General features: G+C 33.9%; 1 protein-coding gene across 1 annotated transcript; it reads left to right on the plus strand.

Annotated features, from left to right (window-relative positions):
* Positions 1–64: 64 nt before the first annotated feature.
* LOC122523214 (transmembrane protein 183B-like) lies at positions 65–3,591 on the plus strand. Its single transcript, XM_043644868.1, has 6 exons — positions 65–531; positions 697–765; positions 1,741–1,879; positions 1,942–2,143; positions 2,992–3,147; positions 3,236–3,591. Exons 1-6 carry the CDS (start codon positions 498–500, stop codon positions 3,515–3,517), a joined length of 882 nt encoding a protein of 293 aa, XP_043500803.1. The 5' UTR covers positions 65–497; the 3' UTR covers positions 3,518–3,591.
* Positions 3,592–15,199: the final 11,608 nt, after the last annotated feature.

The following is a 15,199-nucleotide window of genomic DNA, read 5'->3' on the forward strand; positions in this document are numbered from 1 at the left end:
CGGCCAATCCTATTGGTAGCTGTTTTGGACAACTTTGGCGTTCGAACTACTCTCTAATAACTGTGGAATGTACTGGCTAATCGTCACTATTCTGGTATCACATGGTCGCCGTATCCTACATGAATTTTCAGTATATATTTATCCAAGGGTTTTCAAGTTACATATACCTTCGTAAGAAAACGATTTAATTTGTTCTCTGTTATTTTCTTTTTGTTAGTCTAGTCAGCACAAGTTTATTGAAAAGTAGTAAATAACATTTTTTAGATTAACTTTTCAAACTAAAATTTATTTAGACGTTAAATCGTAATACATGAAACGATCTATAATAAGTATAATAAATTCTCTTAAATAAGATATAATAAAATCTATATTTATTTGATTTATTCTTTATTATAAATATCATAAAAAGACGAGAAATTAATAAATATTGCTACTTTCAACTGCAATTCTGACAATTACTCAGTTCTTTCTTACAATTGGAATATCAGTTTGACAAAATGAGCCAAATCCAACACAAAACTCTTGTCAAAGGTGAAGTATTATAGATGTTATTAAAAAATAACAAAATTATTATATTTAAACGTATTATTACGGCCTTAGACATATTTATAACATATTTATATTTATATATATATATATTTATAGATTAGAAACATACTCTTTGCAATAACCTTGTCGAACTTTCTATTTTATTAGATTTATTACCTAAGAAACAATTGAGAAATCAGAAGAAAATATCAAATGAAGAGATTACTGAACATAATGGTAAGTATTTTAGTATGTATATTATATCAAGGTTTTTCAAAGTGTTGGTTACGATCCTGTATGGAATCGTAGAAATTTTATCGAAACTAATAAATGAGTATAAATATTTGGTTTTGTCTTTAATACATGGCAAAAATTACATTCGTATGTATAGTAGATGTAGAAAGTATTTGTACACCAATCAATTTTAGATTTTTATCTGTAAGAATACCTATAAAATAAAGTTTATTTCAAAGAACCTACCACTGCAGAGAATATAAAAGAAAGAATCATGAGGGTTTGTGCGTCGATTCCCTCAGAAATGAATCACAGAGCATTAGATTCTTATTCTTTGAGATTAAATAAGCTTATCGCAGCTAAATAGAATTATTTTGAACATTTTGCATAACATAAATAAAGCAAATAATCCTTACATGCTGACTTTTATTTATTCTATATTTCTGGATTAAAAGTTGTTTGAAGGTCATATTGTACATTGTTAAATTCATCTAAGTGACGGCTATAATAACATATAGGAAAAAAGTGCAATTTCATTTAAAAAAACATTAGTAATCTAAAAAACACCTAAAAAAATGACATTAAAAACGTGATTTTTTGATGACCATGTGCGTTCTTCAAAACAATTTTGATTCTGATGTAGACATATTTTATAACTTTAAATCCAACAAAGATATTTAGATATCTGGTTAATTCTGATTCATCCTATATATACCAAAGAAATGTTTTAAAATAAAGTTCCTTTATGATTTATTATCAGCAAATGTTTTAATTTATGTACTTATGTACTCAGGGTCGTAAAAAAAATATTTGTTCGGGTTACAAGGGTCGTTAAGCGAAAAAGGTTGAGATGCCTTTTATTATACTAAATAGAAGATTTCAGAGATATTTGATGTGATCGAATATTACTTTCCATAATCATGATTATGTATTCCTTTTTATAGCAAACTCATGGATTAAAGTATTTTTCTTTTGTAGGTATTGATTATCCATTGGACATATGGTTTATAATATCAGAATATATTAAACCAGAAACTGTAGGAAAATTTGCTTGTATTTGTAAATCTTCCTATTATGTGACTACGACTGCAAAATTTTGGTTTCATCTATATAAGACGTACGTCTGAATATAATTTTGATTTTTAGAATACTATGTTTTTATAATGATTATTATCACAGTTATTACAAGTTTGTTCCTGGTATCCCAGAACGTTTGCAGCCACATTGGATGATACTACGCCATGAATTGCGTCTTTGCGTTATCAGGACACTGCATTATACTTACTTTGCTGAGAGAAGAGCATTGAGCTATATATCACGGATACAGCAAAAGGAACCACATTCTCTTGTTAAAAGGCAATGTTCTCTCATGTGGCACAAAGTATGTTGTTATTTTCATATTTCAATTATTTTACATACTATCTATTTATTTTTTTACAAAATTACATATAAAAGAAGAAATTACATATAAAAGAAAAAAGAAGGTAATTCACTAACTCTTGTTACCAAAATAGCTCCGAAAGTATGATAGCAGCAGAAAAGTTTATAGAACAAAAGTTTCACGAAAAAGTCGGGAGTATAATATGACGTCAGGTTTTTTTTGCTAGATTTAATTGCTTTCGAGATTTAAGGATCAAGTTTGTTTTTTTAAATGGAATTCTATGTTTTGGTACTTATTTTCTGATAATGGCTGTCGTGGTGAATCCAACGATGTGCAACATTAAATATAGTAAATATTTATTAAATATGAAGGGATTCATCAAACCTATATCCGATTATTCCGTCTTTTACCGGACAGGTATTAAAGGATGATGCAACAATGGCACACACAAGACGCAAGCATGACGCGGAGGAGCTGTATCGTGGCTGGCTGGTTCGCCAGACTTAACCTTTTTTGACCTTCAAATACCTTAATGTTCCACATTGTTGGATTCGCCATGACAGCTGCTATCAAAATAAGTACCAAAACATAGTATTTCATTTAAAGAAACAAACTTGACCTTTAAATCTCAGAAGCGACTAAACCTAACAAAAAAAAACCGACGTTATATTATACTCTCGAATTGTTCTATAAAATTTTCTGCAGATATCAAACTTTCGGAGCTATTTTGACGGCAAGAGTTAGTGAATCACTCTCTGTATATTTGACTTTTATAGAGCTTATTAAGAATAGTAAAAGAAAATGATAAGGAAAAATAGAAAAGCATAATTATTATTTAATTATTCTAGAAAGGAACTAATCGGTGGTATTTCTTTTTTAAATTAAAAGAAATATCAGGAACATGTAATGGTACTTTAATACAACAAAATAAAAGCATAGATGATGATATTGAAACAACAGAAAAGATAAATGCAAACTCCGAAGAAAAATGTAAACTTTTACAGGTATGTGAAACTTTTTCATTAAATGCACACATTAAATTTACTCAAAGTTTGCATCTAATGTCGAATATTAATTTGAATTAAATTGAAGGTAAGATGTCTAAAATATAGCAAATTGCCTTTGGTAATTGGACTAATTCTACAGAAAGTATCAGTAACTTTGATGCCTGGTCTTAAATACCTGCGATTGCAGCTTGGATTTGGAACATCAGATCTTCCAAATGCATTTACTAATCAAGTTATACTTAATGATGTAATTGATTATGAAGTTTTAGATTGGTGGCATCCGCATTATCCACATCAAGATACAATATCTTATTTATGTGATGTAGACAGTACCATACAGTTAACTTCGGATGACACCTGGGATTGATGTTACTTTTCTCTTGCAAGATTTATATTTCGTTTATTTATAAGTATAATATAGATATAAGTTTAACTATTAAAATATATGCATGAAAATATTACAAGCAAAGTTTCAATTATAATTGAATAACTTGAGTCTTTAAATATTTATACAAATTGATACCATACACAAATTTTTTAAATATTGATTAGTTATAGATTGTCATTTATAGGTTATGTATTCTTGTAAATTTTATTTTATGAAAGTATATTGAAACTATTTTTAGGATTCTCTTTGCAAATACTAAATATTTTGTCTTAAAAATGAGAAGATCTTTTATTTAAATGAGGCCGTAAACTAAAAAAAGGATATATTTTAAAAAATTTTTTATTAATTATTTTATTAGTTATTGATAATTAAAAATTTGAAAATTTTTTTGTGTTATTTCTCAGTAAAGCAACGTAGTTGGCCACAGCAGAAAAACATGAATAAGTGCACTAATTTGCTAATAAAATGTTTATTTAAAATACATAACTTTTAACTTTATTAATTAATTATTTAATTAGTTATTAATAATTAAAAATCAAAAAACGTCATGAAGAGATTATATGTTATGCGTATGCGCAACCACAAATTCAAGGTGCAAGCGCACTTTGAAAAAAATAAAAGTAAAGTTGGTAAACCTGCAGGGGATATATTTAAAATTGATTAATACTTAAAGATATTTTAGATTACGAATTATATCATTCTACTCTTCCGCAATAAAACTGGTTAACATGGTCAGAAATTGTTCGCTGCAATAAATTCCTTAACTTGCTCTGACATTTGACAGAACACACAAGCTTTATGCTAAATATACAGAAATGTCTCTTATAGGCCATTGTTACTTCAAAATAACAGAATTGTATCATAAAAAAAAGTAACAAAATGATATTTGAATTGAATTTGTTTACAATTTATTTAGCGACAATTATCGCTTAGAACAAAATTTATACCAATCAGTTATCAATGATATACGTGTTTATTTAACCTTATAACATTTTTGAGACCATTATAAAAGGCAATCTATTATTAGTTAAGGTATGACAGCTTTTCTTAGTTATTTTTTAAGACAGAATTCAAAACTATATTTTTGAAGTCATATAAGTATGTTTATTAAAAAAAAGGAACACTTCTTTTAACCTATATGATGGGTATGTTTTGATATAAAAACAAAATAGAACATGGGCGTCCTCTTATTTTTATATCCTATTTCTATACATGGAGTTCGTGTTCCTTGTATAGTCTCCGTGGTTGTTCCTTTGGAAATCAACTTTAAATATATCCCCTGCAGGTTTTTACCAACTTTACTTTTATTTTTGCAAAGTGCGCTTGCACCTTGAATTTGTGGTTGCGCATGCGCATAACATATAACCTCTTCATGACGTTTTTTGATTTTTAATTATTAATAACTAATTAAATAATTAATTAATAAAGTTAAAAGTTATGTATTTTAAATAAACATTTTATTAGCAAATTAGTGCACTTATTCATGTTTTTCTGCTGTGGCTAACTACGTTGCTTTACTGAGAAATAACAAAAAAAAATTTTCAAATTTTTAATTATCAATAACTAATAAAATAATTAATAAAAAATTTAAAAAAATATGGATTTCGAATAAGCTTCTAGCCAGCAATTAAATGTATATCTTCATTTTTCTTAGTTCTGGACGTTCTGTGCCAACTTTTTTACGCTGCCAAAGCTTGGTGCCTTCGGCACTTCTACCATCACGCCTCTGGTGACGAAACTGTATACTAAAAAAAACCCACGTACATGAATAACCGATGCTATTCGCTCTCTTCTTTCTCAACCACCGAGCGAGTCACATGCATACTCAATAGCAGCGACAGAAACATGAACACTAGTTCCTACTTCCTTTTCCCTTTTGAGATTCTTGTTAAGATTGTAATATATTTTTATATAAGTCTTTTCTGATACGTTTAAAATAAAAAATATTCAAATAATATTTTTTCCCAGTGAATTTATGTGGGATTGGAATAAATTTAGAAGCAAAAGACGTTAACATTTGAACATTCAAGAATAATAGAGAATAAGTAATAATTATTGTAGAATAAATATAGAAGTAAGAAACGTTGAAATTTGAATATTCAAGAATAATCGAGAATAAGTAATAATTATTGTAGAATAAACATAGAAGCGAGAAACGTTGAAATACGAATATTCAAGAACAATCGAGTATAAGTGAAATTGTTTTTCTATTAGGCAGAAGTATAAGAAATGTCTTCCTTTATTATGGTAGGATAAATATAGAAGCGAGAAACGTTGAAATGAGAATGTTCGAGAACGATCTAATATAAGTAAAAAGTTGTTTTTCAGTTAGGGAATGAGAGAGTATGTGTGTGTGGATGTGCTTAGCGTGGATGCGTGGAGGACAATAGGAAAATAGTATATAAGGTGAGAGAAGGGGCAGAGGGGCAAGAGTTTTATGTAAAGAGTTTTATATCAAGAGTTTTATATTAAGAGTAAAGAGTAAAGAGTCTTAACGAGTGTGAAGAGTCCACGAGCATATGAGAAAAAAGAGTTTAAAGAGTGAGATTAACGTGTGTGTGAAAGAGTATCGACGAGTATCAGAGTCTAAGAGCATATTAAGAGTAAAGAGTATTAACGAGTGTGTGAAAGAGTATCGACGAGTAAAATAAGAGTTAGAAGAATAGATTAAGAGTTAAAAGAGTATAGTAAGAGATAATAAAGTAAGTCAGAGTATCTGTAGGGAGTAAAAATAATATTTCCTACATTTATTATATTTTAATATCATTGAACACGCTACAATTGGTGACTACGACGTGATCTTAAAGATTACCAAAACCTCGTGCAACCGCCTGTTAACCAACGTGATCGATAAGATTACACCAAACCGCGTGCCAACCAATGTGATCGACACGACTATAAAGATCGAGTTATCGCCGCGTGATAACCGAAGTGATCTATAAAAGATCGTATTATCACCGCGTGTATAACTGAGTGTGCAAAAAGGAAACTTTCCAAACCAAGAAGAATCATGTCGCTTGATTTAACAAGTTCACCACCGGCTACAAGAACAATTAGACGGAACGATGATTTCGCCAAAGAGGAAGAGAAAACGAGACAAGCGTAATGGCCGTCCCGCACTGAAACACCTCCACTGAAAATCAAAGGTTACAGGCCATAGAAACTCGAATGGACTCCGAAGAACGATTGAACGGAATACTGGCTAAACTCGATGCCATAAACGGTGAATTCCGACAAAGTTATATAAGTTATAACAATAATTCTCACAGGTGTTGCAGTGGTAATAGTGCAACCTCAGCCGTTTGTTATACCGAAAACAACGCTCCTGCAGTCGATCGTATTCCAGGGACGGTATCTGTTTCTACCATCGCAAATTTGGAAACGATGCGCAACATTGTCAACGTCCTTGCAATTTCCATTACGCAGGATCCTCCACAACTCTCCAACATTGCATCTGCCATGTCATTCAGCTTTCCCAGCGAGGCTTCAGAGCAATCAACCAAATATGTGCGGATGTTTGTGGGCATGCACTGTAGGAATCTGGTGCGAAGAAATTCTTTGTGAACGAGGTCACCGCCCAGGTTACGCATTTCCCGTAGAAGTTGGGACGGGCGTTTGTCGCTGAGTTGGAACTCATTGAGGAATTTTTGGATCTGTCTTTGTTTAGAATCTGTTAGTCTTTGTACTAATAGTTTTTTAATGGAGTTGTACTTATCTGTTTCTAGCGGTTTGCGGAAAAAGTCTGATATGTTCTCCATGGTTTCGGGCGTTAAGGCTTCAAAGACGAGATCATACTTCCTCGTGTCAGAAGTGATGCGTCGCTTCTTAAATATTGACTCGATCTGCTGGAACCATATGTCGGGAATATTCCCCATGAATGTTAGGAGTTTCACAGTGACTTCGTTTACATAGCTTTCAGTGGCTGCAGGCGAAGTGTAACAAGCGGGTCCTGCTCCATCGGACGTTTGAGGGAACGTAGGTGTATGACGTGGTGCTTGTCTCGTTTTCTCTTCCTCGTTGGCGAGATCATCGTTCCGTCCAATTGTTCTTATAACCGGTGGTGAACGTGTTAAATCAAGCGACATGATTCTCGTTGGTTTGGAAAGTTTCTTCTTTGCACACACAATAATTTCTTTTTTATTATAATAAAGTTTGTTTTATACAACTGATTACACAGAGTTTTTGAATTAATACTTTTTTTGGCACGTTGGGGAAAATGTGATGAGAGTGAAATTTTTACAAGCGATCCGAAAAATCGACATTACAAAGTTTGTCGGTATTTACGATGCGCAGCCAAAGCGATTTCAAATTTACGGCATGGAAAAGTCTTTTCTTCTTCTTCTTTTTTTTTCTCGAGCGGTTCACCTATCCAAGTAGTACTAATCGTACTCAACGCTGATTGACTTAAATGATCGAAGCAGGAGCTACTGCTGGCACCGAGCCATGGCCGTTGAAACATGAAGTAATTCGATATATCTCCCTTATATTTAGTGTTGACTGATATCTATATTTTGATATTTTTTTATACTTTCTTATATATATATATGATACTATATATAGGCCAGTCAAAAAGATCCAAACTTCTCAGTTTTAGGTAAGAATTTTAAAATTTGATCTAAGGGTAAATAGACGACGCTGAATCGAATGGTGCTAATTTTTTTGCAATAAAATGTGCCGTTTTTTGAGAAAAAGGGTAAAAATGGATAAAAAATGGCCTTATCTTAGAATCTAGGAATTTAATCGAAAAAAGTTTTAAACAAAAGTTGTAGAGAATTAAAATATACATAAAAAATGTTCTAAGGGTTATTTTCGTATCTGCAAAAATAAGCGAGAAATATTCGAAAAAAGATGGTGAAAATAATTGTAAGAGTGGGGACAAGTCTCGCCTCTCCATTGGGATTTTACACGCGAGCGGGCTAGTGTGCGTGCGAGTGTCCGTGTGTACTAATACACAAACGAAGGATCTTCGGCAATCTCCGGGTCTCTTGGCCTTGAATACAAGTGCGACTGAAAGAAGAAATCGATATTTCTTTCTTTCTATTTGTTTAGGCGATAGCGAGTATTTTTTGTCTTGGCCATCGATTGTTGAGCGTTCTGTATACGAGTGAGTTATATGATTCGGTCTCTGGGCATCTGGTTGCCGAGCGGCCAACGTCCTTATCATCATAGGTAGACTAAACATCCTTGATGCCCGAGCAAGGCGGCTTGAGATAAAGGGCCGTGCAATTGGAATGCGATAGGGGCACGGGGAAGGTGCTTACCATCACTTCTCTCGTACCGGCGACGAATCACTCTCTGTCGGGCATTCAATCTGTAACGACGTATTAATCAGTAAAAGCATTTTAACCAACTTCTTTTAGTTTGATTATTTACTCACTTACCTGAACAAAATAAATCATTCGTTATTACTTACGTGTGTGAATTCATACCTCGTACACTGTAACATAACTGGCGCAGCCGGTAGGATACTGTGAGGCTGACAAATCCGGATTCTCCGCCAGACCTTTGACGGAAATCATCAAAGAGGAGGCAGCAGGTGTTTTAACCCCATTGTCACAGTCCACCACGTCGAGCTCTGAGGCCCACCTGCAAGCAGAGTGTCATCTGGAATCACCAAAGAAAAGTAGTAAGTCTTCGGAATTCCTTTCACTCCATTTCATTATAACCCTACCTCAAATACGATTGTTACGTAAAAGCAATTACTATAAAAGTGATACATACGTACATATAGAGAAAGCGAAAATCAAAAGAATCAAATAAGCATTACGAATATACAGCGTGTCTTTTATTATTTAATACTTACGTTATATAATTAAAATATAAAATGGCTCAAAATCAAAATGCACAAATTAGTTTAGAACAATTTAAACTAAGACTAGAAATATGGCGGGACGCGATTCCCATTTATGAGGGAGGAACAAGGTTTTTATCGCACTTTTTACAAACATGTGATAAGTTTGTCGAGAATTTGATGACGACGACGACGCTATAAATACATCATTATTTGCGCTTATCAAGTCAAAAATACGGGGGGGAAGCATTGGATTTAATAGTCTCAAATAGCCCGGAAAATTGGGCCGCGTGTAAAACGCTTCTAATAAATAGATATAGCGACGCTAGTTCAGAGGAATTATTATTTAGCAAACTTAACACATGTTACCAATTACCGAATCAAAGCTACGAAAGTTATGCTGATGAGATCAAACAGCGATTGAACAAACTGAAGGAGCATGTTCAATTAAATATTCAAGACGCACAATTAATCATCATGAAATTTACGTTTTATGAAAATGTTGCAAAAAATGTATTCATTAGTGGTATTAGAGAACCCTATCATACACATCTTACGCACTTCGAATTAGGAGATATCGAAGCCTGTCTAGCGAAATGTAGGAGACTGGAAAGCTATGAGCAACAAGCGGCATTCCTCAATTTTACAAAACAACGAGAGATCAAACCAAAACCTAACGGTTTCGGTACAGGCAATCAATCAAGGAATTCTAATCTCTTCAACGTACCCGGAACATCGGGAAATGGAAATTTATTTCGACCATTTCAGCCACAGCCAGTAACTGCACGGGCACCACCCAGAGCCATAACAAATTTTGAAAATAATTTTGGAAAAGGTGCTAATAATCAACCTGGGCAACAGAACTATAGATTTACACCCATGTCGATGGGCGCTGGAGATACCAGTGGGCTAAAGGGGAATCTGGTTGGTAGATCGAATAATTTACCGACATCAAATAACAACGTAGCTAAACCGAATAACTTCGTACCAAGAGGAAGTAATTTCTTTAGGAATACGGGACCTTCTCATTTTATTTCGGAGGAACTATATAATCAGGAAGAACAGGAAGAAACACCAGAATGTCAGGAGGAACTGCCTTTTATTAGTGATAATGTAGACGATCAGGGGAATGGGGAAATAACTGACGCTGAAAATTTTCAGGGAGACCGCAATTTCGCCGAAGGCACATAATCAATTTAAACAATATTGGAAATTCGCCTGAATTACCACACCTCGTAACTACCAACCCATCATTAAAAATTCTCATAGATACTGGAGCATCGTCATCTGTCATAAACCCCAAAATAGCATACGAATTATTTTCAGAACGTATTTTCCCATATAGGTTTGAGATAAAGTCTGTGCACAAGGTAACACAGGGTACGCATGCTCTCACGTTTCCAATTTTACAGGAATTTGGAGACGATACTCCTATTACATTTTTGATAGCACCTTGGCATTCGACATATGACTGTTTAATTGGAAATAAAGATTTACAGAATTTACAAGCAAGTATAAATTATAAAACAAAACATTCAGTACAGGAAAATTTGAGATAGATTATTTGGATAATATACCGGAGCTATGCAAGCCCGTCTTTGTGAATCACCATCAAGAGGTGGGAATGTTGATAAGAACAGATCATATGAACTGCGAGGAGAAAGAAAAGATCGTAACACTATGCCGGAAATATCAGGATTGTTTTTATAAGGATAACGAAAAGCTATCGGCGACCACCGCAGTGACACATAATATTAGAACGAAAGATGAATATCCGATCTATGTCAAAGGTTTTAGATATCCGTACCACTTAAAAGAGATTATACAAGAACAAATCAGAAAATTGTTGAACGACAAAATAATTCAGCCAAGTAACTCACCTTATTCGTCACCAGTTTGGGTCGTTCCGAAAAAATCGGACGCCAGCGGAAAAAAGAAATGGCGCATGGTCATCGATTACAGAAAATTAAATGACAAAACTATTGAGGATAAATACCCACTACCAAGAATGGAGGAAATCTTGGAAAATTTGGGCAAATGCGCTTACTTTAGCACACTGGATCTGGCACAGGGATTTCACCAAATACCCGTGGATAGAGATTCAATAGAGAAAACAGCCTTTTCCGTCGAGAATGGACACTTCGAGTATGTCCGAATGCCATTCGGACTGAAAAATGCTCCTGCTACGTTCCAGCGAATGATGGACAGAATACTGATGAAATATTTACACCGATTTTGTTTCGTATATATGGATGACATAGTAATATTTTCGAAATCACTACAGGAACACTTACAACATTTGAAACTCATATTTGAAGAATTAAGAAAATATGAGTTGAAGATTCAGATAGACAAAAGTGAATTTTTAAGGAAGGAGGTTCCATTTTTAGGCCACATAATAACATCAGAGGGGATAAAGACAAATCCCGATAAAATCGATTCTATAGTAAGATATCCCATTCCGAAAACGCAAAGGGAGGTGAAATCATTTCTGGGACTCACCGGATATTATCGCAAATTTATAAAAGATTACGCCACAATATCCAGGCCACTCACAAGGGTGCTTACTAAGGGCGAACAGATAGATTGTCAAAATTCGAATTACGTAGAAGCATTTAATAAATTAAAAGAGTTAATTACAAATGCACCTGTTTTAGCATACCCGGATTTCTCGAAGCCTTTTATCATTACTACGGATGCATCGAATGTTGGAATCGGAGCCGAGTTGTCTCAGGATAGGCATCTTATATCATGCTATTCGAGAACGTTAAATTCTGCAGAACAAAATTATTCCACCATAGAGAAGGAACTGTTAGCGATCGTAGAAGCATGTAGGCATTTTCGGCCCTACATCTACGGGAGAAGATTTACTATCGAAACTGACCATAAACCGCTTACCTGGCTTTGGTCCTTAAAAACACCCAATTCTCGCTTAATTCGATGGAGAATTAAGTTGGAGGAATATGACTTCGAAATCAAATATAAAAAAGGTCGTGAAAATAGTGTAGCAGATGCTTTAAGCAGGATAGAACTCAATGCTCAGGAGGAATTGGACGAGACGCCGGACGAGACACCGGACGAGGACATGGCAACCGTTTACACATCGGGCGAAGACTCGGCCTTCTCTTTGCCCATAACGGAAAAAAACATTCACATGTTTAATTACAGTATAATAATTAAATCAGGAAGAGATTATGGAATAAAGACGACCAAGGATAAACTTAAAATACAATACACGGTAAAAATTAATGAAAATGACGCAGAGACACAGTTGCTCAAATTTTTCAGGGAAAACATCCACACTGATAAACAATATGGGATTTATTTCGCGGACGGAAATCTGGAAACCATCACGTATAGGTTATTGGGAACACTTCAACGGGAGATTGAAATTGATTAAACCAACATCTATACGCCTGTAATAGACCGGAAAAACTTCGTGGAAAAACTAGAGGAGTATCATAACCAAAACCATAACGGCATACAGGAAACTATAGCTCACTTTAAAAGAAAATTCTATACCATAAATATGGACCGTATCATTCAAAATTTCATAAATCAATGTGAATTATGCTTGGAGAATAAATACGAAAGAAAACCTTATGAAACGGAGTCCTATGGCCCCATAATTGCCAATAGACCACTACAACACATACATATGGATATTTTTCATATTGGGAAAGAAAAGTTCTTAACCATCATAGACATATTTTCCAAATATGCTCAGGCCTATCACTTGATGGATGGAAACGCCACAACCATCTTAAATAAATTAAGACATATCGCTTCACACCATAATTTTCCGGACAAAATCACTACGGATAACGGCAGTGAATTTAATTCGGCTGTGTTCAAGGAATTTTGTCACATACATAAAATAGACTACCACCAAACTACCATTAATCGTCATACATCGAATGGACCCATAGAACGTTTGCATTCCACTTTAAAAGAAAAGTTGGGTATCTTAATGGAACAAAATCCCAGAGAAGCGATCAAAAACCATATGACTACGGCAATTTTAATTTATAATCAAAGTATCCATTCAGCCACAAACTTTACACCTTTTGCTCTTTTATACGGACCATACGAAGAGTTGCATAAACATGTAATCGAACCGGAAGCTGACACAATCGAAAAATATAATGAAATACGAAAAAATGAAATTTTTCCTTTCTATAATATCTTATATAATAAGAAGATGGATAAACAAAATTTACCTAACGACTCTGATAAAACATTAGAAAATAAGGAAATCTATATTAAAACGCATAAACAGCAGCGAGACAAAACGGCAGCTCGTTATCACAAAGTGCTTGTAAACAAACAGAAGGGCCCCGCGTTAAAATGCTATGTACATGGTCAGCCCCGACGTTATAATCTAAGAAGTGCCAAGAAATTAAGAAAAATCTTTTATTCACAGGACCATGAAGATTGTGCGGATTCTACTACTCGCGAAAATGCTCGTAAAGGGGTGACGGCGAAGAAGAAATTAATTCGACTCACTACGATTTCCGACAGGGAATTAGGAGAATCATATCGGGATATCACTATATACATTTTAATCTAAACATCCACAATCTCCGAGGCACATACACACAAATCTTTACAAATTATCACATGCTATCCCTAAGACGGGAACTTAAAGAGTCGGGATTACTAAAGCAGGCGGCAATCATGTGCGATGAGATACGCTAGAATCTCGATCAGATAGCACCCCTTAATAAAAGAAGCAAGAAAGGCTTGGTAGACGAAATTAGACACAGCGATTAAATATTTTTTCGGAAACCCGGACGCGGAAGATCTAAGAAAAATCAATAGTAATCTGGATTTACTTAATCATCAACAACAGGAGGATATTATAACATTAAATAAATCAATAAGTATAATATACAAAATTGGCAAAGATATAAACGCTAACACAGAAATTATTAACGGAAGTTTGTCAAACATATCAAAGGCTTTGATTGATCAAAACATCAAATTTAATATTTTTGAAGGAATAACCACTCTTATTATACAGGGACAGCACTTTCTCGATATGTTAGGCAAAATAAAAAGATCCTTTATTTTTTCAGAACAATTATTCGATCTGGAAATACTCACATATGAACAAGTGTCAAATATTCGAGCACACCTTTTAGAAATTTATTCTTATAAAGAACTTATGTTACATTATCATAGCTTGTTAGATTTTCGCTTTACTAAAGGAACAATCGTATTTACCCAAGACCATATCATATACACCCTTAAAATTCCTATCCTAAACCCTATCGAATTCACTTTGATCCAAAGACTTGCTACTATCAACAATAATAATCAAACGGAAATTATTACTACGCCTTAGACTTTAATGGGACCTACAATAAGGCTATTTGCAAGGGACTGTCCATTCATTGATAAGGGAGTATATTTATGCAGACAGATAACGACGGCCGAAACAGGGTCGGTCGTTGTGTATGTGGATTCGTTGCTGATGCTTATTTACAAGTTGTCTGGAGATTCGACATTAATATCGAGTAACTACCTAAAAAAGATTAGACATGGTGGCAACGAAACGATAATCAAAGGAACACACCTGATACGAGAGAGTAACCTACAAATTCAAGGATACAAATCCGACGAGGATCTGGGGGAAATAGAGCAAGTCAGTCTTTTACAATCTCTTATAATCAAGAACCACCAACTGAATTTTGAACCGCTAAAAACCTTAGTCATACCAACAATAACTACACCAAAATTCACAACTCCTAATAAATCATTCGGACTAGAATTTCATACATCAATAACCTCAATCGCATTAGTTCTATTACTGATATCCGTTATGCTTATTTACTTATTGTATAAATGCAAGAATAGGAGGAGACAAC

The sequence above is a fragment of the Polistes fuscatus genome, unplaced genomic scaffold (assembly GCF_010416935.1).
Source record: "Polistes fuscatus isolate 324 unplaced genomic scaffold, CU_Pfus_HIC Scaffold6, whole genome shotgun sequence".
Classification (NCBI taxonomy): Eukaryota; Metazoa; Arthropoda; class Insecta; order Hymenoptera; family Vespidae; genus Polistes; species Polistes fuscatus.

Bases quoted from the DNA above. Each gene is read 5' to 3' on its own strand.
- LOC122523214 (XM_043644868.1), top strand. From the start codon at position 498: ATGAGCCAAATCCAACACAAAACTCTTGTCAAAG. The intron at 1,880-1,941 runs GTACGTCTGAAT...TTATTATCACAG, and splicing joins TGGTTTCATCTATATAAGAC to TTATTACAAGTTTGTTCCTG. The intron at 2,144-2,991 runs GTATGTTGTTAT...TAATTATTCTAG, and splicing joins GTTCTCTCATGTGGCACAAA to AAAGGAACTAATCGGTGGTA.